The sequence below is a fragment of the Artibeus jamaicensis genome, unplaced genomic scaffold (assembly GCF_021234435.1).
Source record: "Artibeus jamaicensis isolate MK-2021 breed Jamaican fruit bat unplaced genomic scaffold, CSHL_Jam_final contig_1128, whole genome shotgun sequence".
Taxonomy (NCBI): domain Eukaryota; kingdom Metazoa; phylum Chordata; class Mammalia; order Chiroptera; family Phyllostomidae; genus Artibeus; species Artibeus jamaicensis.
The window spans coordinates 916,095-939,456 of record NW_026521220.1 but is presented as its reverse complement, the minus strand read 5'-3'; the positions used below and the strand labels follow the sequence as shown (position 1 = coordinate 939,456).

The following is a 23,362-nucleotide window of genomic DNA, read 5'->3' as shown; positions in this document are numbered from 1 at the left end:
AGGGCAGCCTTGCCTTCATGGGGCCCAGCCTTCAGCCACACTCAGAGCCAGGCTGTGTCCCTGTGGAAGTCAGCCTTGGAGTTGATGCCAGGCCGAACCATCCGGGCTTCTCCTAGGACAGAGATTCACAACCTTTTTTGTCTTGTGGCATACATAAACTAGTTACTAAAATTGTACAGCATGCCAAAATATATTTTTTGCCTATCTGACAAAAAAAATAAAAGAGGTATAATTTTGATTCATTCACACTGGACAGCTGTCGTGTTGGCTGTTTTTTTTTTAATTAGATAATCAAAGGCAAAAGAGATCAGTGACCCTGACTAAATAGTCAGGTATTACATGTTTTAGAAATGCGTGTAGCACACCAGCTGAAAATTGCCGCCCAGGAGATGATGCCCTCCCTCAGGCTTCTGTCGAAGAGCCAGCTTTGTCTTTTGTGAGTGTGTCATCTAGCAGATGTGTGTTTGAAACCTCACCTGTCCCCATCCTAAAAAGACCTTCGTATTGTGTGCCCCAGCCCCACTCAGCCTCAGGGGTTCTGTCCTGTGCCAGGGGTGGGGCAGACCTTGACCCCACAGCAGCCTCGGTGGCTTGTTCCTCTGTGCAGAAGGGAGAGCAGAGACTCAGATGCACACCAGTGCAGGGGTCCCAGCCAGCAAGCCAGGGAGCTGGGTTTGCACTTTTGCCTGAAGTTGTGACAAAAGCAACTATTTCATAAGTTCCACCTGACCAGTAGCGAACAGAATAGGAGCAGGTGGGACAGGCTGGCAGGCTGAGAAGTGAGAGGGTGCTCACCAGAGTTGGGACATATGATAAAGACCTGGCCTCAGGGGGCGGGTACACAGGCAAGGAAGGGATCTAGCTGGGGGACGGGAGGGTGGGGTGGGACTGATTGGCCTGGGATTGGTGGGGATGGCTGTGGAGAAAACAAGTGGCTGGCATTGTGTAGTCCTGGGTTCCAGTCCTGGCTGTGTCCCTGCAGGCCTGTCCCGTGTAGGACAGCATTGTCCTGAAGCGGGGTAAAAGGGTGTGTGTGTGCAGGGTGCTTAGCACTGGCTGTGGCCATGGGAGTCACAGTGGTAAAGACACTGCAGGGGATGGTGGTCAGCCAGGGGTGGGTGGGGAAGGGCTGCTCTCTGAGTCAATGAGAAGGCCAGGGCAGCCAGGCCCATGCCCAGCCTCACTCTGTCCCCAGTACCACCCAGGCCAGCAGGCTCTTGTTCTCACCCTGCTGGGTTCCACCAAGAGGTGCCATTGCTCAGAGACCACCTGCCTGAGTCCTTGACAGAAGCCCCTACCCTGCAGGCGTGCAGGTCCCTGGCATCCTGTAGAGCCCTGGCGAGCCTGAGCCCAAACCCAATCTGGCTATCTTGCTGGTCATGACAAGGAGCCCTGCTGGTGTCCTGACAAGTCACAACTGACCGTTTGGGTTGGTGGGGGTCTGCTTACAGGAGGTGGGGCTCTAGATCCATGCAGCAGCTTGACAAGGTTGGCAAGGGGGAGGGGTCCCTATCTATGCCCTTTCTGAGGCCATGCTTTTCTGATTCAGCTGTGCTAGGCAAGAAATTAGTTCCAGAAACTCACCCCTCAGCCAGATGATCAAAGCCAGCAGCCAGAGCTGCCTGGAGCGGCAGGATCAATGTTGGCAGGAGCTGCCACTCATCACCGCTTTGCCAATGCAGCCAGGAAGGAGGGGACTGCCTGCCTTCCCCGTGGGTGCCGTGAGCTGCCCACACACTCACTTTCAACCTACTTCTTGTTTCCCCAGAACCTCCAGTGGGCCCGCGACGTGTTGCTAGGCAGCAGTATCCCATGGCAACAACTGCAGCACATGCCGGCACAGGGGCTCTTCTGCGAGAGGAACAAGACCAATTTCTTCAACGTGAGTACTTTGCCTTGTTGATTTCCAAGGCTGCTTGCTGCCACTGCTTTTCACCAAAGGCATGTGAATGGACCCCTGGGTGGGCGTTCCCAGGACCATTGGTTTTTGGTATCCTCAGAGGGCAGGCAGGGTGGTGCAGTCAAGACTGCGCCAGACTCAGGAGTGGGTCTATGCGTGCAGAGGGACTGCTGGCATGTGACTGTCCCTCCAGGCACCAGTTTGCCCATCTTTGGGGAGAAGCATGGATGAGCTTGGTGCATTCTCTGGAGCCACAGGTATTCTGGGGCCATGGCAGGCAGGGGTGAGAGAGGTCCAGGCCAATGGCCCTGCTTCCTCTATAGCAGCTCTGTGTGCCCCTGTATGGTCTGGGGCAGCTGGAAATTCTGATTGAAGCTGGGTCTGCTGCTTAAAAACAAGTTTGGCCAGTTGCTGGGCTCTTGGTGCCCTTCCAGCCCTCACATTCCTTGCAGAGTGGAGACCCACTTCTCAGGCAGGACATGGCCCGGCACCACGGTCTATCTGCCTCCTGGCCCTGAGAGCCCTGGGACCTGCTTCTACCCTTTCCTCGTTCCCTCTGCCCTGCACAGAGGTGGATGTTCCTTCATTCTGCTCCACTTCTGAGTCCTCGCTGTCTTTCACCATCTCTCTTTGGCAAGTCACACGGACCCCCTGAACTTTGGTTTCTTGTGTTTTCCCTGATTCCTTGTTACATGTCGAAGAGGACAGGTCTCGGGTCTAGAGTGGTGTGACAGCGGCTTGTTCTGGAAGTATATGGGCAGGTGAGGTCCCCACTGAGAGTGGTCTGGGTCATGTGGTGTCTGGGTCCCTGGCTCTCGTCTCTCGGGCTGCGAGCTTCTGGGGGCCAGGTGGGGCTCTGGGGCTGAGAGCCCTGTGTCCGCCAGCTCTCTCTCTGTGGGTATTCTATCGACGAGTGGTAGATGTGATGTCTCACTGACCTCCATGGGACCAAGGGCTTTGCAGTGAAAGAGAATCTCCCTCCCACCCAGATGCCGGGGCCCCAGCCACTGCCTCATAGTGGCCTCTGTTCCTCATGCTGCATGCGACATGTCTTCCTGAGGGTGTCTATCCATTTCTAAGCCAGTGCTCAGAGATACATGCAAAGGACGAAGCACACATGCTTCTGCCCCTTTTGTTTTGTTTTGTTTTCACTCAGTAGTGTATGTTGGAAAGTGTTTTAAGACTCACCTCTTCTTTTTAATAGCTGCGTAGTACTCCCAACATATGGCCGTCCCACGATTTACCTACCCATCCTCTACTGATGGGAGTTTGTGTTGTTTCCAGTCTTTTGTTATTACAAATGGTGCTTTGTAACACATCTTTGCGTATACATGGCAGTCTACTTATAGGGTAAATTGCCATAGACAGTTCCTGGGTGAAAGGGTGGGGGTGCCCTTAAAGATTTGGTTGGTACTGAAAATCCAGCCCACACTCCTGACCTTCAGTGCCGCTCTGTGCCTTTGAACGCTCACGTTCACTCTTCAGAAGGTGAGAACGCTGTTGCGTTTCATTCATTGTCAGTGGGACTAACTGTCATATCTTGTTAGCAGTTTTCATGGCTTCTGTGCAATTTCTACTCATGTTTGTTTTCCTATTGGATTGTTGGTCCTTTTCTTATTGACTTACAAGAATTCTTTAGATATTAATGAAATGGGCCCTTGTCAGTGTTTTGCAGACTGTTCTTTTTGGCAGTTGCTAAACTCAAATTAGAGCCAGGAAGTAGCTCAGTTTCCCTGAGCACCCGGGTTACTCTTCTTATATAAACTGGGCTCCCATTACCTGCCTTGAAGAGTAATTGTAAGGATCAAATTAGATAATGGGGTAATGCCTCTAATGGGGCCGCGCAGCCTGGGCTGGGGCTTTGGGTGCTTTGCCTTCTCTGGGTTAGCTGTGTGTTCCTCTGTGCTTCCCAGTGGCCCTCTCCCAGTCCAAGTCCTGGACACTCTGCTTTCTTAGCTCTTCTCTTTGGAGGTGGGTTGCGGCTCCTTGTGCTTCTTGAGCCTGGAAAGGTTAACCTCTGGACAGAGGTCAGACACTGGCACCTTCATTTGTGAAGCACCTGCAAGACGAGCACTCCCAGCTGATGGCAGGAGGGCCCTTGCCAAACCCGCCCCACCCTGTCCTTGCTGCTGCTGCAGATGGCCTTCCAGAGTGGACACAGCTAGCCAGACCTCACACCTCGCACATCAGAAAATGTGACCCTGCACCCTTTAGCTCATGAGTCTGTCCAGCACATTTCACCAAGCGTGAGGAAGCGGTGTGCTCCCTTGCTTACGGAGGCATGTTGAGGGCCACCCCTGGCTGGCTGCTGCGGTGGGGCAGCGTCTCTGACAGCTGGGGCTAGAGGTCAGGTCTGCGGACTAGTTCTGCTCCTGCCCAGTGTGCCCAGGGGTCACTGCCTGCGGTGCCAGAGAGGCACAGACGGGGGTGGCCCCTGTGGGGAGATGCGGAGTGGGTGAGGACAGGGTCGTCGGGTGCCCTAACCTGCCACGCCCACCATCCTGGGCCACCCACGCTGCCTGGCTTTGTTGTCGCACACCCACGGCACTGTCTGGGTGTCCCCTCCATCCTCAGGGCTCAGGCTGGGGGCTCCTTCTATTGTCTTCCATGACCCAGTGCAGACGCACAGCAGAGCCCAGACCCCTGGGCAGCCCGGCCCCAGGCGCTGTGCCTTCTCAGAGGGACTTCTGTGAGTGGCCGGGCTTCCCTTGTTTTCAGGTGTGTGTGTACATAATTAGACAAGTTCGTCACGCAGCTTTAAAAAATATGCTTGTGCGTATGTGTGGGAGGGGACGCTTTCTGGCAACTTGGTTTTGTCACTGACACTGAATCTGGGAGTTTCCCTGTGAGAAGTGCAGGTCGTCTCGCTCCTTGTGGCTGCCACCAGTGACACGTTGTGTGCTGGCCACAGTCCCCTTGGGTGGGCACGTAGGTGGGGCCGTCTTTGTGCTCGTGAGCAGGGTGCAGCGGGCCTCCCTGTGCAAGTGTCTTTGCACCGTCCCTGTGTTCCCCTCACAGTCCCTGGCTTGTCCCAGCCTGGGTCAGAGGAGGGGCCCACTGAGCGTTGGCGGATTGTTTCCGTTTGTGTCCTCTCCCTTAACAGCTGGTCTGCACACATGTTCTTCTGGCGAGGTCGGTGCTGGCCGATGCCAGACCCCTGCCGTAGGACACTGGAGGCTTGCTGCAGAGCCCTGCACGCAGGTCCCTTTGTGCAAGGCCCTTGTAGGGTGCTGTGGAGATGTGGGAGAGATGGAGAACCCTTGAGGGGTCTTGGTGGGCTGGAGGCGGGGCTTCTACTGGTAGGGCGGGTGCTGCTGGGCCAGGCAGAGACGAGAGGAGGCCAAGGTTGGAGGCCCCCTCAGAGCGGCTCCTCAAGGCGGGGCTGTGACTGAGGCAGGGCTGGCCAAGCCTTCATGGGGAGTGTGAAGGATGGCTGCTGAAGGGCAGGTGAGTACAGCCTGGGCCTTTGGTCAGCTTTCTTGATGGGAGCTCCTTTCACAGACGGCCCCGCAGCAGCAGAGGCGCGGTGTGCAGCGGGGCCCAGCAGTGTGGTCGGACAAGCACTCGAGAGAGAGGGGAATGAACTTGGTGCATTGCCAGCCCCACTGTTCCCAACCGGACTGAGAGGGAATAGCTTCCAGCCCTGCCCTTTCCTCTGCGTGGAAAGTTGCTGCTTGTGGGCTGCCTGCGGAGCAGGTGGGAACTCTGGGCCGGGCGTCACGCTCCAGAGCAGGGCAGAGCCTCATCTGAAGGGCCCCTGCCCCAGCCCTCTCCCGCCAGGCAGAAGAGTCCGGTCTTTGCCGAAACAGAGCCCGAGTTGTTGGACATTGTTGACGGAGGTCCCTTGGCTCTCCCTGCCCTGGCAGGGCCTGACCTAGGCTCTGGTGCCTGTCCTGTTGCAGTTCAGAGCATTGGGGCAGGAAGGGGGGTAGGGACAGGGAAGGCACAGAGGCCTGGGGGCATTAGTAGGCCTTCTGAGACAGCATCATCCCTGAAGGGAGCCAGGGGGCTCTCCCTCCCTGGGCAGAGGGGCCAGGAAAGCAGGCAGCAAACATAACTGGCTTGGTGGCTTATCTCTGAGTGTCCAGAAACTTCCATGGCTTCCTGGTGCAGGTATGCTCACCTCTGGGCAGGTGGGCCTGTGCAGCTGGGCTGCTTTGGCCAGGGTGAACTTTTCTCCTTCTTGTAGTGGATGCAAAAATGTTCCCATAGTAACCAAGCTAGAGATGGCTCTTCCTCCTTCCCCAAAATGTTTGCTTATTTTAGCAAGCAGGTTTTTTTCTTGTTTCAACCCAGTTTCCAGCCACTGTGAAAGAAGCAAAGGGAGCTGAGGCCGGCTAGCATCGCTTCCTGTTTCTGAGGCTGTGCAGGCTGGCAGCGGCTGTGGGCTGCGTGTGAGAGAGCGGAGGGAGGGGCTTGTCTGCTGCAGCTCGGCTGCCCTGCCTCAGTGCCTCCTCCACAGCCACTCCCCCCCCCCCCATGGGGGCGTCTGCCTGCAGCACAGGGGACCAGCTCTTGTCCTGAGGCACCTGGGAGCAGGTCCCTGGGCTCCAGGATTACTGAGAAGAGCACAGATTTTGGGCTGAGGCAGGCTCGGCCCTTGGCCACTCTACCTCTTGCTCAGCCCCACACAAGGCACAGGGCTGGCCACAGGCAGGGAGGTCACAACAGGTAGATGGAAGTCCTCAGCGCATACCTAGTACATAATGCAGTTTGTCCTTAGGACCATAAAACAGCCTGCACAGAGTCTGATGGGCTTAGCCGTGGGTCCCAGCTGTGTATCAGGACAGTGGGCTGCACAGAGTCTGATGGGCTTGGCTGTTGGTGCCTGTAGACATGCTCCTTCCTTCTTGCTCACAGCTGTGCAGGGCTCCACGTCTGGCCGTATGGGCTCCCTATGGGCTCCCATAGCTTACCTACCTGCCCTCGTCCCAGTGCATCGGGGGCTCCAAGTTTTCCACCAGTACAAAAATGCTGCCTTCCCTGCTCTCCCTCCTCACCAGTGCAAGTGTCCAGGACGTGTGCCTGGAGCTGGAGGCTGGGTTACCGGCCCTCTGCACCCCTGTCCTCCACACACTGCCAGATGGTTCTGCAGAGCTGAGCCGGGCTCCCTCCCACCAGCACTGTTCTGCCCCCTTCTGGCACTCAGAAGACAGACCATTTTCATTTTGGCCCATCTGCAGGTGACCAGGGAGTCTGAGCCCCTTCTCACACCTGTGGCCAGTCCCTTTGTCTGCCTGGGCCCTGGTGAGAAGGCCTACCTGGCAGCTACCACATGGGCCTGGTGGTTCTCTTTGTCATGACTCAGCCTGGCTTATGTTGATGAGAGTTATAGTTGTCACAGCCATCTCTGTTTAGCGTCTGTGCTGTGCCGTCCCCAGCTCTCTTGAGTATGAGGGCTCACTGAGGGCCCTGCTGTGAGAGGTAGTGCCCCTGCCCACTGGACAGCCGACTGGGAGGAAGGGCAGGTCTCTAAGCCCTGAAGCCCCCAGCACCCATCCTTCCTGCAGGAGTTAGTCACACTCATTCTACTCTGACTTGCCCCCAGTTAGCTGTGTGACCTTGTGGGTGTCCCCCCACCACGCAGTAAACAGTTGCCAGGCGTTAGGGAGGGGTCCTTTGCAGAAACTGGCAGGCAGCCCAGCTTCTGGCCCTCGTGCATGGCCCAGCCTGAGACAGTGCCCATTGTGCAGGCCAGACCTCCGCCAGGGCTCCTCTGCCTCTGGAGAGAGAGAGCCTATGGTTCAGACAGAGGCCAGTGGTGCCAGGAAGGGCACAGCCTCTGGTGCCCCAGGCAGACCTCACCTAGAACAACATTGCCGTAGCCTCCTGATGCATCCTCTGGCGTGGTGCCCAGCAAGCAGGGCATGCCTGGTGACTGCGAGGCAGGGGAACAGGCGTCATCCTGGCCTATGTGCCCAGGAACCCAGCCCTGTCCTGTCCCTCGGGTCTGTGCCTGAGGAGCTGCCTCCCATTGTAGGGCCAGGCTTGGCCCTTCCCTCCCAGCCCCTTTTGGCCCCCAACAGGCACGGTGCTAGGGGCCTGTGGGAGCTGCCACCTCACTCACACCCACCCCAGAGCTGAGTCACTGACACCCGCCCCCAGACGCCAGCCCCATGTTCGGGGCTTTTGCAGGCAGACATCAGCAGAGCCCAAGGCACGGCCCAGGGAGGAGGTGCAGGTTTCCACCCAGTTAATTATACCCCACACCGCCTTAAACAGTGGCATCTCTGTGCTGCTTGCCAGCAGTAAGCCAGCCCCAGGAGCATCAGTGACGGGTGCCCCACCTGGCCCAGGGGGGCCTCAGTACAGCCCCTCCAGCTCTCCCTCTCTGGTCACGGCTGGGGACTGTCTGGACAGGAAGTGCCCAGTTGGCAGCAGACCCACACCTTTCCTGAAGTTGGTACCACCCATGTCACCTTCTCTCTACTCAGGACCAGTTTAAACCACTTTGCTGTCCACCCCTGCTTGTCCCTGTGCCTGCACCTCAAAGAGGGTGCGCACCACCGTTAACCCTGCTGTGTGTGTGCCGTTGGTCCCATTTCGTGCAGGTCCCTGGACTGAGGTCCCACAACCAGGTTGTGCTGCAGGAGGGATGTGAGCCTCGCTGTCTAGTGCTGAAGCCCGTGGGTGGTGGCCGGCAGCTGCACGTGAGGGTGGAAGAGGCCCACTGACTCCTACCCTGGGGTTGGCCCAGTCGTTCCCCAGTAGGTGTGGTGCTCGAATGGCCCACCGGCGGGATGGGAGGATGGCGTGGCAGTGAGCAGGGGCCCATGGGCATCTAGCCCTGCCTCCACGTTGATGGAAGGTGGGGTCACATATAAGCCAGAGCTGCCCGTGGGTGCCATACTGCACAGTCAACTGACGTGGGCACTGGGCCTGTATGGGCGTGGCCTGGAGTGGCTGTCAGGCTGGGTCACACTGCCTCTCTCTAGTAGCGCCCCCCAGGCCCCTGCAGGTGCGAGGGCTCCCGAGGCCGAGTACGGCAGCAGTGGAGGCTGCCAGGCTGCCAGCCCAGCTGAGCCTGGCCCGCCCAGCTCTGCGAGGTTGGGGGGGCACCGCTCACAGCAGCAGTGGCAGCACTGGCCCTGGTGACAGCCCTCTCTGGGAGCTTTGCCATGGCGCCTCCTGGGGCCCCCACAGCACATCGGTGAAGCTTAGGTACTGTTTCCCTCTGTGCCAGTAGAAGTTGGTGGCAACAGCTGTCTCCAAAAGCCTTTTTCTGCTCTCTGCCACCGGGTCGATCAGAGGCTGGGCCCCTCCCCTTAGGCAGCAGAGCTCGTGACCCTGTTTGCAAGTCCCGCTCCCAGGCCACTTCCTGGCTGACTTGGTTGCTCTGGGTTCTGGGGGAGGAGTGGACAGGGCACTTGCCGAGTGCACTTCCACAGCAGCAACTGCTGGCCAGGCCCAGCGGAAAGCTGGCTCTTTCAGATCTACTTGAATGAGGAGCAGAAGCTGAGGGAGTGGTCCGGATCTCACAGGTAGCAGTGGGCAGGCTGGGACTCAAATCCGGGTCTGTCTCACTCCAAGGCCCCTGCCCTTTCTCGCTATGTCAATGGGTATGCAGGGGTCCTGTCCAGTCCCTCTCTGCTCCATTAGTGATGTCTGCTGTGGGGACATGGGGAGGGGTGGTAAGGGTGAAAGACAGTTCTCACGCTCTATTCCCCTCCAGAGGGTGGAGTTCCTTGCCCCTCTCTGCTCTGAGACTGTCTAGTGGTGAAGCACTCTCTGCTTGGCCCTTGCTCACTTTGGCCCATTTAGCCTTCCATAAGCCATGAGAGGCCCACTCTTGAGGGCCACCCAGAATCCCTTGGTAAGGTGACCAGGTGAACAGCAGCTGTGGAAGCCCAGAGCGCATGGTGGGTTTGGGGTGGGACTGGGTAGATGGGGAAGATCACTGGCATGTGGGGATGTGGGTAGGTTTGTTGCAGTCCCAAGTCCCCCCACACTTGGGCCTCCCTTTTAGAACCTTGCCTGGCTGCCCACAGCCGTTGGTCTCCCTCAGCCTTGTAAAGCACGCAGATTGGGGACCATGTGCATGGAAGGGCTTCCCTCACATGTTTTGTTCTCCCATTCAGTGTTGATGTGTAGCCCCATCCCCCAAGCTCAGGCCACTGTCTTCTGACCCATTCAGTCTTGCCCATGGCTGACTACCCCTGGCCCCTGTCGCCCCTGCCGAGCTCTGCCATTGCAGTCACTTTGGCACGTGTGTTCTTCAAGGCCCCCAGGCCTAAGTAAGCCCCCACCTCTCCTGGAACTCAGACCCCATGACCTGAGGGGGAGCTGAGAGTGTGAGGAAGGCAGAGGAAGTGACGCTGGAGGAGGTACCTGCAGGCAGAGCAGGGACGGGCTTCCAAGCACAGGGAGCAGCACGAGGGCAGAGACGGGTGCTGTGTGTGCAGGGGCACCAGGATCGGGTGCAGGGTGTGGGCCTCCCCGGAGGGCAGAGGGGCCAGGATGGAGGAGATCTTCTAGACATTACCCTGTGACACAGATGTGCGGGGATGGGGGGACTCGGCTGGGGTAGGGCCAGGAGTGCTGCTGACCTGCCGCTTCTTGGGGCTGCACTTCACCTAACAGCTCATTGAATCCTCATGACCCCCAACCTGTAGGTGGTGCCATTTTCAGATGAGGAAACTGAGGCTTGGCCATACCCCAAGTTAGCCCCTGAAACGGGATCGAGACTCAGCAACAATGTCAGCTTCTAAGGCGGGAATCAGCCTTAGAACCAGCTCAGGGGCAGTGGAAATGGCAGCCAGTGGACAGGCCCCAGAGACAGGCTGGGGGAGGACCAGGGCACCAGTGGGATGATGGGCAGGGCTATGAGGGTGAGGAGTATGGGGGAGGGGCATGGGCATGGACCCCGGGAGCCTGCCTGGTGCTCAGCTTTGCGCCAGTGCACCAGGGCCACCATCCCATGGGTCCCTGGCTCGGGGCCAGGGTCTGTGTGTGTGCCTGGGGGTCGCTGAAGGGCCGCTGCCTGTCATCCCACTGCCCCCTGCTTAGTTCCTGTGCACCACCTTCTGCTTCTCAGAAGAAACCGCCTCGGGTTGTGGCCATTCATCTAGGTGACCAGGGTACCTAGTTACCAATGGCCATGGACGATCTCCCCAGGCCAGTGAGGAAAGGGGCTTAGCCTCTCCTGCTGGGCCCACCATTGGTGGCTGTGACCCAGACTCCCCTTCTCCTCTTTAGTAAGATCAGAGTCGTGCAGCAGCGAGGTTCAGGGAGACCCAGTGACGTCACGGTGGGAATTGGAGGACAGAGAAGAAGGGAGAAAGTTTAGATTGAGGAAATAGGAGCTCCTCGGCTGTAGTAGGAACTGCTGCGCCAGCGCTATTTTTAGCCTCGCTGAGATGATCTACAGGCTAGTTGCAAAAGCAGAGTAAACAAAAAGAATCATTTCAAGTTCTCTAGGGAAAAAAGGTCTAGTTTTTAAGTCTTAAAAAGGTTAGCAAACTTGTGTGGCTTCTTAACTTACACCCAGACTCTCTTGCCTTCTCCGTCCTGGGCCCTGCAAACTTCGCTAAACTTCACAGATTCCAGCTTGCTAGGGTCAGTGTAGCCTGAAGCAGGTGTCTAAGGCTTTCCCTTCCAGGTCCCTGCCTCCCTGTCTGTGGGGACAGTGTGAGCCCGAGAGGCAGCAGGTAGGGAGAGGCTGATTCCTGCCCTGGAAGCTGTGGTGTGTCCTCACCCAAGGGGCCCGTGGGAAGCATGCAGTGGGGACTGGGCAGGACTAGGCCCCGATAGAACCGCAGCACAGCCGGGACCCCTGCCCAAGCCAAGCCGCCCTCACTCACACCCAGAATCAAACAAATGTAAGTAGCCTTAGATGGTCACCTGGGTACATTCTTCTCTGGCCATGGGGAACAGTGTCCCTCTCCAGGTATAGACTCACTGCTGTGCCATTCGGTCCCTCAAGGGCGTGCGGAAGCCCCTGCAGCCTGCGCAGCCGTGACTTGCCTTGAATCACGCAGCCCGTAAATGGCAGAGCCCAGTCTCGAGCCCAGGCCAGGACCCTGCATCCTGCGGGCAGCCTCCATGCCAGAGTTTCTGGCCAGCCCAGGGGGCCCTGGCAGCATCTGTGTATACCAGGGTGCTCAGTCAGGAGCTCTCTGTTTAACATTCCTGAAGAGGAGAACATTTTTCAGGGTGGACTGCTTTTCCCACTTCAGGTTTTTTTCAGAGGCTCGCTTTTGGAGTAAGTGTCCCTGCCATGTCTTTCTGAGGCATGCACCTGACAGGCTCAGCTCGGACAAGGTCCTTTGAGCTCTGTCCTCGGATACCACCCCAGGCTCCCCATGTGGATGGGCAGCACCCTTAGAGCACAGAGGGAGGCTCACTTCCAGGAGGAGGGAGAAGGCACGGGCTTTCCGGGAGGCTTTGGACAGTGGACTAGGGCAGGCAGCCCACTCAGACCAGGGACTGAGGGTGGCTGGGAGCCACGGGAGAGAGAGGCAGCAGGAGGGCTGTGACTGGGGAGGCAGCAGGCCCTGGGGTAGGGGGCAGGGGCTGTGGGTGCCCCATCTCAAGGCCCTGCCATGCCCTTGCTGTGGCAGTCCCTGGAAAATGTGCCCTTTGGAAAGGAGAAGGCTTGGCGATGCCAGTCTCCGCTCTGTTCACTCAGCCCAGCACGGGTGCTCGCTCCAGCTTCGGGTCATCTCTCTACCCCACCCCCCAGCCTTCTGGAGGCAGTGGGTGCAGCCTGGCTCCTAAGCAGAGGTGGGAAGGTGTGTCAGTGGGTGGGCCTCTGCTGAGGGGAAGGGGCCACAGGGCTTGTTTCCATGTGCAGGATCTTGGGGATGGCAGGCACCTTCCCAATACTCTCCCGTTTACTCTGCCTGAGGCCCCGTGATGCCCATCTCATGGTGAGCAAGCCAAAGCCGACAGTGATGGTGGCACAGGCCCAGAGTCACTCAGCCTGTGAGAAGCAGAGCTAGGGTTCCTGCCCCAGAGCTGGGCGGTGGAGAGCAGGCCTACGCCTGTCCCCATACCCACCCGCACCCAGCCTATAGAATTCAAGGTTGCAGCCCCAGCAGAGTTCACATGGCACCCGGGACAGAGAGGAGGGAGCCTGCGGGCACTGCTGTGGCTGCCCACCTCTGCCCTGGGCTGTGTCCTGGTCAGCTGGCCCCCTCCAAACCCAGCAAGAAGGAGGGGCATTCCATTACCCTGTGTGCAGATGGGGAAACTGAGGGGCCAAGTCCTGGTCCACTGAGCCAGGGTATAGGAGTGCCATGTCCTCTGCCAGGTGCCACTCGGCCACCAGACTCAGTCTCATCCATGATGTGGGAGATGGGGCATCCAGCACGCGGCACCCAAGAGCCCTGTGGTTCCAACACTGCTGAGGTGGCCATGAGCCACACGTATGATTCCCAAGGAGCAGCCTGGTGCAGTGAGGACGTGGTCTGTTGTGGGTGCACCCCCAACAGTAACCGCACCCCCTCTCTGTCCTGGGAAGTCAGGCAGGGTCCCCAGGTCATTCAGGAGGGGCCATCCTGCCATGCCTGACATTTGCCACAGCACTGGTGACTGGTAGGCTGTTGTCCCCCTTTAACAGTCCCATTGTGCCTCCAGAAAACCCGCCTGGACAATAAAAACAGCTGTAGCATCCCTCCCCCATCAGAGAAGATTCTGGGTGTTGGGGGTGACAGGGGTAGAGAGCAGCTGAGGGTTCTCAAAGGGGTCTGGCAACAGGGTTGGGGGCAAAGGGGAGGGCAGGGTGTGCCGGGTCTCCTTTGTTGCCCATCCACCCTGGGCTTCTGCCCCTTGGTCTTTCCTTTCTGCATATTCACCTCTCCTTCCTTGCCACGGCTTCCTGGGTGTCCCCTTGGCAGGTCATTGGTGGCCCCAGGGATGCTCAGAGAGGCAGCCCTCGGCCACCCAGCAGCACCCCAAGCTAGAGTAAAAGCCCCCAAGGAAGGGTGGATTTCCTGAGGCAAGTGTGACCACGGGAGCCTGGTCAGGGCCCAGGAAGGCACCACCCTTGCCCAGCGGTGGACACGGCTGCAGTTGTCCAAGAACAACTCCGATTGATCAATCGCAGGGCTGGCAGTTTATTCCTCTTGTTGGCTTCCTGGTCCCTGCCCCATATGACCTCAGTTTTCCCATCTCCAAAGGTGGGCCAGTGGTTTTCCAGCCCTTTTTCCAAAAGAACCCCTTTTCCCTGCCCTCCCGGAAACATGAAAGGACAGCCACTCCCGCGGAGACGGGAAGGGTGGGGCCCCAGCTGCTGTGGCTGTGCCCCCTGCCCACCCAGGCTCCCTGGGAAGCGGGGCATGAGCCCGGGAGAGGCTGTGGGGGTCTCCTCTCTGCCACACAGACAAGGCTGCCCGAGGTCAGCAGCTAGGCCTTCTTTCTGGAGTGGCTTTGTCTTGGGAATGTGTCTCTTTCCCTCTCTTTTTTTCCACTTTTCCTATTTGGAAAGTTTGACCAAGTTGCTTCTGAGAAAACAGCATCGGGTTTGAAATCCAAACCAGAGCTTTGGACACCAGGAGCTCCCGCCTGGTTTCCATAGAGATGGGCTGTGGACTGGCTCCCACACGTGGGTCCCCACGCTCTGCCTTGCTCTGCTGGTGTGTCCTGTCCCGTGCTTACCCTCACCTGCCTGTGAGCCTCAAGAGGTGTCCCCTGGCCAACCCCAGGCCCTGCTCCATGCCTGGTTCCGCCCAGACAGCTGGGTGACCGGGGCAAGCCAGTCAGTATTTATGAGGCTCATCTGCAAAGTGGGGCTGATCAGCTACCTCACGTAGTTATTGGGGACCACGGGAGAAAACCACCACATGCCCTGGGGCCGTTGTATCCAGGGGGGGCAGGAAGAGCCCTGCAGAAGGAGAAGGGAGAGGCTGGCTCTGGGCTGCTGGGAAGGGACCTTGGAGATGAGGGCACATGACTGACAGGCCCACAGGGGTCAGGGGAGGAGGGGGCGAGACGGCTCGGGGTCAGTTCAGAAGGCCCTTTGAAAGAAATGCAGGGATGTGGTTGTTTAAAAACACAAATTTTGCAACTCTAATCTCTAAATACAAGAATTCTAAAATCGGAGTATGTCGAAACAGGTGGACCTGCCCTTGGGGCACCTTCCTTGAACCCCAGCCGTGACTGGGGGTGGCAGACTCAGACTGTCAGCAGCAGGAACATGTGGCAGGTACTGGCAGCCCAGCCCGGAGGCTCAGCACCAGGCTTTCTGTCACCCACCTGGCCCTGCTCAGGGGACCAGAGGATATAGCCCTGGGCTCGGGTCTGTGTCACAGCTCAGGCCCAGGTTCCTCTAGGCTCCTTGTGTGCAGAGTGAACCCGGCCCTGACTTCGGCGCTAGAGACCCGACAAGGCAGCACTGTGGAGTCCCTTGGAATGGAAAGCTGGCCCCTAGGGGCTGCAGATTGGGAACGCCCTCCTGGGAAGCAGGAGGTAGCAGCTGTGCTCAGGGGCCCAGGGTGCGCTCAGAGGGCGGGCTCAGAGCCCACAGCGCTCATCTCCACTTCCACATGATGCTGGGTGTGAGCACCCGTCCCCCGGCCCTGGCCCAGCACCCTGAGTGTATTAGTTACTGTGTGAGCCTCAGGGTGTGTGGGTGCAGGAGGGGGCGTCTACCAGCCTCAGCAATTGGAAGTCGGGAGGTGGTCAGGAACACTCCTGGAGGCCCGGAGTGACCTTGAAATTGGCCAGATTGTAGACAGATGAGGGAAAACCTAGGGAGGCAGTGTGGGATGTCGTCACAGCCTAGAAGCAGGCCATGGTGGAGAGCGTGGGCCCATCTTGAGGGCCACCTGCATGCCCGGTCAGCAGGCCAGATCTGTCCTGCATCAGCAGGGCTGCCTTGGGGATGCAGGTTGGGGTGCTGTGGTCGAGCTGGGAGCTCTCAGAGCTGTGGGCTGCACAGTGTGAAGGTCAGGCCTGGGGAGAGGCCAGGACTAAACAGGTTGTGGAGGTTGTTGGTTAAGACCATGAGGATCCTGTGTCTAAAGGTGTCAGAGGGGAGTCCGGGGAGGGCATGCTCTGGCCATGGAGCAGTCAGGTACATGCTGGCTGCAGCTCAGTGTGGCTCTGCTCGTGGGAGAGCACTGTGTTTGCAGTTCGACCTGCGCCCATGTCTGCCTTGGGCCAGCCCGGGCATCCTGTGGATGCGGGAGCCTCTCTGAAAAGGTAACGCCTTTCCTGGGGGATGGAGCCCATCCTGTTCCCTCACCGTGTGGGTGCGGGCCTCCCATGCTGTAAGGGGCTGCACATCGCTGTAGAGAGAGTGGAGTGCTATGTCTGGGTCGCGTCTTCTGGTCACTTCTCGAATTTATTCCTCTTGTTCGGGACACCTCTGCAGATTGGGGACTGAGTCCTACTCAGCCAGGCAAGCCTGAATGAGTTTGCTCCCCTCTGATGCTGCACACCAGATCCGAAGGGCGTCTCCCTGTGGCTGTCGGGGGCGGGAAGAAGTGGTGGGTGTGGGCCTGCTTGGGATCCTGACACCCTGCTGGAGGATCCCGTGTGAGCCATCCAGGGCCATGGCCCTGTCACTGCCTGTGTCCTAGACTGTGGTCCCATCACTCCCCCTACTACTTAGCAGGCCAGCTAGAGAGACCAGAGCCCCCCACTCCACCAAGTTGCCCGAGGCCATTCATTAGGGACCAGGGGCCAGGCGACAGATGGACTGCCCTAGTTTTCTCACTGTGCATGCCAGGCCTGGCTTTTCTGGAATGTGGGGCTCCCCTCCTGAGATGAAGGGGAAGCAGCTCAGCTGTCCTGCAGAGTGGACTATTCTAGAAGCCTGGATGGCAGCTCTCATTTCCAACCCTGATGTGGGGGCAGGTTTAGAGGAACCCAACGTCAGCATCCTCTCATTCTGAGGCTCCCACGGGCCATCCTATTACACCCCGAGCGCCAGCTTGGCCCGAGAGGCCTTGGGGCCTGTTGGCCTCCATGCCCTGCCTGTGCGCCTTCAGGCCCTCTTTCCACAGAGGCCACGGCCACTCCGCTGTACACACTAACCTCCGTTGCCCTCCACGTGGTCTTGTTGGTGGTCCCTAGTTATAACAGGCCCGCCACCTTTGTCTCCTCTTCCACCCTGTCTCCCTGTGTGTTGTGGGGGGAAATCCTAGTCCCTCGGCATCCAACCCTGACACCTGCTGCTGCTTCTCCAGGAAGCTGCCCTGTCCCCTGTCCTCGTCCTTGTTTCTCTCCCTATGTGGCCAGCTCTGCATTTGAACTCTAAGCTGGGCTGGAAGTGCCAGGTAAGCTGAGCTGACATGGGCTGTGGCTGCATCAGTGCCCGCCCACAAGAGCCCTGGCATCCATGACCCAGACGCCCTCTGCCTCATGATGGCATGGGGATGTGGGTACGACCCTCTTGGGGCATCTGTTTCTCTCTCGGTTTGGCACTGGTGGGAGCGTGTGCACACCAGGGAGTCTCATGCTGGTCCCCATGGAGCTGAGCATGGCATGGGCACAGCTGTCTGCTGAGGTGAATGCTGTCCTAGACAGAGGGACAGGAATCCTTGCATTGAACCTGGCTGTGCTTCCCTGGGCGGGCAGCTCATTGCCCTGTCCCACCTGTGTCCTCACGTATGGGTAAAACAAGCTAGAATAGCTGGACTCCCTGACTTCAAAGGCACTGTGCAGCAGAGCACAGTCTGCATGATTTCTGAGAATCAAAAGACCCACCTGTGAGAATGAAGTGGGGCGGTGGCCGGGGGTCTGTGTGCCTGGTGAGGAGTGGTGTGTCTCACTGTCTTAGCGGCCAGGGCAGGAGAGGAAGCCGGCCGGGTGGGACTCTAAAGCCCAGCAGTCTCTGGCTGGTGAACTGTCAGCAAAGAAGCTGTGTCCCCCCGCAGGGAGGCAGGCAAGGCGTGGCAAGGCATCCACCTCCAGATTAGCTGGCAGCTCAGAGTGCCAAGGCAGGAAGTCCAGACTGTTAACTCCAAGAAGTGTTCTTGCCATCTAAAAGGCAGCACTGAGCCCAGCCCTGGGATAGACTGGGATGAGGACAAGTGGGGACAGAGGTAACGGGGCAGAAGGGAACCAGGAGCGACCTGTAGGTCTGCATTGGCTCGGGTCTTGAAAAGGGATGGCTGCGGAGGGCCACCAGGGCTGGGTCATTTTGGGGACTGCTCAGTCTGCAGCACCATGGGCAGCAGCCCAGCCCTGGAGTCTGGGCCTTGGCTTCACAGGGCCAAGAGCCCACCTCTGCCTGGGGCAGTGGCCTGTGGGGTGCCTGCACTCCCCAGCCACGTGAGCCGAAGGCCAAGTGCACATTTCCAAGGGGGCTGTGCTGTCAGGGTGGCCAGGAGAGGCATGAGCAGGTCCACCTCAGGCAGAGGTTTGGGGACATGTACACATTCGTCCCTATTAATCTGGGTTCCACACCCAGGTCGACCTTGGAGTCTTCCTTTCCACTCCAGCAGTAGCACTGGATGACAGCATCTGCCCCACACGCCAGTGTTCCTCCTTCTCTGCCTGTCTTGACACCAACCCCTTGAGATAGTTTGGACTTCGCCCTCTAACCCCACTCACCCTCCTTGTCCCATCTGCCCCTGCCAGGGGCTACTCACATAAACCAGGCTTTAGTCATCCAGTCTTGCTTTCTTTGGTCCCTCTCCTGGGTTCCCGGGTTGCCACTTCCATCTCCCTTTCTGCAGACACCCACAGGAGCTCACGTGTATCAGGGAGGCCAGGCCTGTATCCTTAGAGCAGCAGGCGGTGTGCATTACAGAGGCAGCTGCAGTGTAGAGATGCACAGGGTAGCCAGGTGGGGGCTGCAAGAAGAAGCTGGCTGCCCACCTTCCCAATGCGGACGTGCGTGAAGCCCCGGCTGGCTTGCTTCCCTGCTGCTTCCAGGGGATGCTGGTAGACAACAGCTGGGGTCATGAAGGATCAAGCCTTCCTATGACTGGCCCTCTCCCTTGGGGCTGAGGAGGAGGGTAAGGAGCAGAGAGAGCAAGGCTGTGCAGGTAGTGAGGGCTGCCCAGGGTGAAGGCAATGGGAGGAAGGCCTGGGGAGGGGCCAGAGGGCAGGAGGAGAGGCTGTTTTCTTCCCCAACTTAGCTCTGGCCGCCTCCACCTCCTGGCCTCCAGGCCCCCCCCCCCATCCAGAAGAGGTCAACAAGCAAGGTCTTGGGGTGGGGGGGTCTCTCTGGGCCAACCACCTGTTGCCCTTGTTACCATCTTCTCCCTCTGCATGGTGGTTGCTCTGTTCCAGAGCTGGAGTAAAGAGAGGAGTCTGCCAGGGAAAAAGCCCCTGTGATGGCCGGTGACATCCTCGTCCTTGGGACATTTTTCTTAAGATTGTTGAAGGCCAGATATCCCTTGGAGGCCATGGGCCCCCTGATAGTGTGGGGCTCATCCTGTCTGAGGGTGAGCGGGCTTCTCAGCAGCCCCAGGCCCACCTCTAGCAGCAGTCCCCCTCCCTAGGCTGAGCCCAAGCCCAGGGAGTTCCTGGGCTCTCAGCTGTAACTGGGCCAGTGAGCAGGAGCAGTGCTCCAGGGACGGGCTGGAGCCTGTGGCTGGGGATACCCCCAACTCTAGACTGCCTAAAGCAACCAGGTCACAGGTTAGACCAGCCTCACCCTGCCCACTGGGGCTCCTGCTGGCCTGTGAGCGAGGGTGGTCAGGGTGGCCTGGCCTCCTGGGTCCCCAGGCTTTAGAGCACTACAGGAGCCCCTGATCTCTTAGGCCTTCAGGTGTGGCTCTGAGGTAAACGAGTGGCTGTGTCTTCTGGGCAGCATCAGAGCCTGTGTCCTGGATGTCCAGGTGCCCTGTGAGCGATTGGTACCCATAGGGCTCTCTTGCATATGGTGCTGACAAGTCCCAGAGGAGGCCCAGGATCTTTTGGGTACAAAGAATTTTCGAGGCTCTGGTATGTTCAGGCCGAACAAGTATCCACTTTCACTGTGTTCTTATGTGGCCCCACAGGGTCTCCCCAAGTGCACAGGAGTGCTGCCCCCTGGGGTCAGGAAGAGTGACCTGACCCTGTCCTGGGCCTGTCAGCTAGAGATGGAGATGCCCACATCCTGGGGCTCTGGACGGGGCTGGCACACACAGGGCTCGGGGTACCAGGCACCCTGTGGTGCTGAGAGCAGAGCGGAGGAGGCTGGAGATGCAGCCGCAGACCTTCTCCCAGGGAGTCTCCTCAGAGGCTGGGCTCAGCGGTGGCCTGGCACAGCAGCCCTGAGCCCCCATCACGCACCGTGGGCCTTCCTCCTGCCGTGATAGCCACGACCCACAACCCTGGGCTGCCCTAGCCCACCCTAGCTCTGCTCCCCACAAACTCTGGGTGTGAGGGCTCATGTGCTGCAGGCTCGTGGCAGCTTGGGGGCTGCCAAGGATCAGACCTGGAGGCCTCCTGGGTGCAGGGCCTGGCTCCTGGAGCCACGCAGTCAGCACGGACCGTGTCTTCCTGGTCCAGGTGTGATGAGCATGTGTGCCCAGCCTCCTGCGGTGTGACTCCGTCTTAGAGGAAGCAGATAAGCTATGAAATGAGGTCATGAGCTGTGTGAGGCATAGGTGTCTCGTGTCTGCTTCTGCCCTGGGGACAGCCAGGAGGAATGCCAGCTGTGGAGCTGTCCAGGTCTGGGAGTGGGTCCTGGCCAGGCGGGCTGTGCTGCTGTGTGACTTTGAGCCCGTGCCCAGCGCTCTGACCCATCCCCACATGTGGGTGAGGAGCTGTTGTGACTTGAGCGACAGGCGGATTTAGAACTCTCGTCCTGAGACCCCACCCGCAGTGAGCACTCAGCTGGAGTCCCTTGTTTTCCTCAAACAACCTTCTGATGGCTTGTCTTTATGCTCATCTCAGTACCTCTCGGAGCCTGCCCTGGTTCTTCCAGCACCTGGCAGGGAGTGCTCATAATCCTCCAGGGGGCGCTCAGACACTACCTCAGTGTCCCAGGAGGGAGGGCAAAGAATGCAACATCATGACCTGGCTAAAGGATAAGGGTGGATCTTGGCTGACAGGCACTGGGGGCACCTGGCAAGGGTGTGTGGCAAACCTCGGAACGCCAGTGGGCTGGAGCCAGCTGGTGTAAGGCAGGTGAAAACTAGCTATCTTGGGAAGATGTCACCTAGACAAGTGCCACCAGGATAGGGGCCAAGTAGATCTGAAGCCTCCGGGTGTGTGGGAGGGAGGAGGGATCGAGGAGCTGGTAGTGCCGAGGCGGTGAGAGAGAAACTGGTGTGGGGGCTCGGTGCCTGGCTAGGGCTGGGGGCAGCATCTCTGCATCCAGCCAGGTCCCACCTTTGCTGGGCCTTTCTGAGCTGGGATGGGAGGCGCAGCCAGCATTTGTTGAGCAGTCCCGGAGCAGCCTGCCCCACAGGAAATTGTGGAGGAAAGTGTTGTGTACACACTGGAGCTGTGGGTGCTGGGAGATTGGCCTGCTTGCTCTTGGGTGAGACATTTCTTTCTGAGCCCATTCTTCATCTGTGGGCACGTACCGCCTTCCCGGGTCAGCAGAGCAAATGTGCAGGACAGCAGCCCTCCCAACACTGTACGTGTGAAGCTGCCCCATGCTGAGAGGGAGGGGTGCTGCTCCTGTTTTTGGAATGCGGAGTCTGAGGGGGGAGTCCTGAGGCTACCTGGTTTCTGCCCAGCCACATTGCTCTCACCCCTTGGCCTGATGCCTTCACCTCACTGGGCCTCACAGCACAGCTGGAAAACGAGGCCCCTTCCAGCTGTACAACCCACTGAGGAACTGCCGTGGCATCTCTGATCTGCCCTACCCCCCCCCTCCCCGAGGATGTAGTCTTTTACTTAAAGTCTTCACTCCAGCTCCCACTGGATCAGCAAAGACAGCTAGCAGTGGCTGCATGCCTTCTCCACCCCCTCCACACCCACACCTCTGCCCTCCACGGGCCCTCCTGGCACAACTCCAGGGGGCGCCATTCACATAACTAATCGCGTGCAGGATGAGGACAGCCCCTGCCAGTGTGTGGTTGGCCACTGCCAGCCCAGCCCTCTGCACCCCTAGCCACCCCTACACTGCTCTGTCCAGCCTGGCCGTCAGCAACCCACCACCACCACCGCACAGGCAGCTGGGCTATGGAGGATTGGCCTACAAAAGTCAGTTGTGCTGCTGGGCCCGTTTCCAGGCCGAGCCAGAGCCCGCGCCCCGTCCAGCTCTACCCGCCCCGCCCCGGCCCGCCGCGAGTGAGCCTCCGCGGCCATGGCCCAGCGCCCGCACTAGCTCCGCTGCACAGATGCCACAGCGGAGCCAGCGGGTAGGAACTTGCCCGGGGGCGGGGGCCTGTGCCGCGACTGCTTCTTCCCTCTGCCCTGCCGGAGCTCCCAGGCTCGGCCCGAGCAGCCAGCCCCCAGCCCTCCTGGCGGAGCAGGAAGCCCGCGGGCCGCGGTTTCCCGGGTGCTGTTTCGGAGGAAGTCTGCCCGTGGTGGGCCACGGCACCCCATGCTCCGGGCCGGCGCCCTGCACAGCGTCAGGTGGGCGTAAGGGCGGGCCGGGTGGTGGCGCGCGGGGGAGGACGGCGGGCACTGGCGGAGCCACGGGGGACAAGCCGCGCAGCAAGCCCAGCCCGGGACCACAAGCAGGCGCGGGGTGTGCGCTGTGCGAAAGCGAAAGCTGCTCCCCGGGCCTCGGGCCCTACCAACTTCGCAGCGAGCGGCGTGATGAGGAGCAGCGCGGGGCGCTCCTGGGGATGGTGAGCAGACCCATCGGTGGGCAGCTACACCCGGCGCGGTGCTTCCCCAGCTATAAATAGCTCTGCGCGGGGGCGGGAAGATGGTGCCAACGCTTTGCCGGCACCCAGCCTGCTCGGAGCTCTGAGCTGGGCCAGGACCTTGCCCCACGCCAGAGTGGGAGGAGGTGGTAGAGGGACGCAGGTCCGGGTCACAGGATGGGGTGCGGCACGCCCAGGTGGGGCAGCGGAGGAGTTATCTGGCGGGCTTCTCCGATGCACTTAGTTGTTTGTCGTCTCAGCTTTTCTCCGGGAGGGGGAGGGACAACTCGGCAGTTCTGGAAACCCGGTGTGCAACGTCTCATTTGGCAGAAGAGGCTGGAAACGGGCGGGCTCCGACTGCAGGCAAATTGCAGGCTTCCCCAGCCCCTGCCAGCGCTGGGGACTCATTACCTGTGGATGGCGCGGGGAATCCCTTGCTTTCGGTAGTCCAGCCTGGACCGCTTGTGCAGGGAAGGCAGTGGTGCCCCTAGTGGCATCTGTACAACCCTGCGGTGGGAGAGGCCAGACCGGAGGGGTTTGCAGTGGAAACTGCAGGACTTCCTGCCCCCAGGGGTGTTCAACCTAACCTGCTCCCAGTGGCGCCCCAACCTTAGGCCTGGAGCAGGTTAGTGGCTCTGAGGAGGGGTATGGTGTGGAGCTGACACCTTGAAACTCGGTTCCGGCCCCAGAGGCCTGAGGGTTCCTGCAGAGGTCTGCTGCTGGAGACACAGGCATTTGGGCCAGGGGTGGGACAGATGCTGCTCTGCCTTCCTGTTCTCTCTGTGCTGGTCACCTCACTCTGAGGCAAGCAGGC

At 59.3% G+C, this 23,362-nt stretch overlaps 1 protein-coding gene across 2 annotated transcripts in view; it reads left to right on the top strand.

The window, feature by feature from the left end:
* CABIN1 (calcineurin binding protein 1) overlaps positions 1-23,362 on the top strand; it is a 123,959-nt gene that overhangs the window by 79,391 nt on the left and 21,206 nt on the right. For both annotated transcript variants that reach the window (XM_037158721.2, XM_037158720.2), the window contains exon 29: positions 1,769-1,882. In XM_037158721.2, coding sequence (XP_037014616.2) covers positions 1,769-1,882 — 114 coding nt within the window. The remainder of the gene's footprint in view (positions 1-1,768; positions 1,883-23,362) is intronic.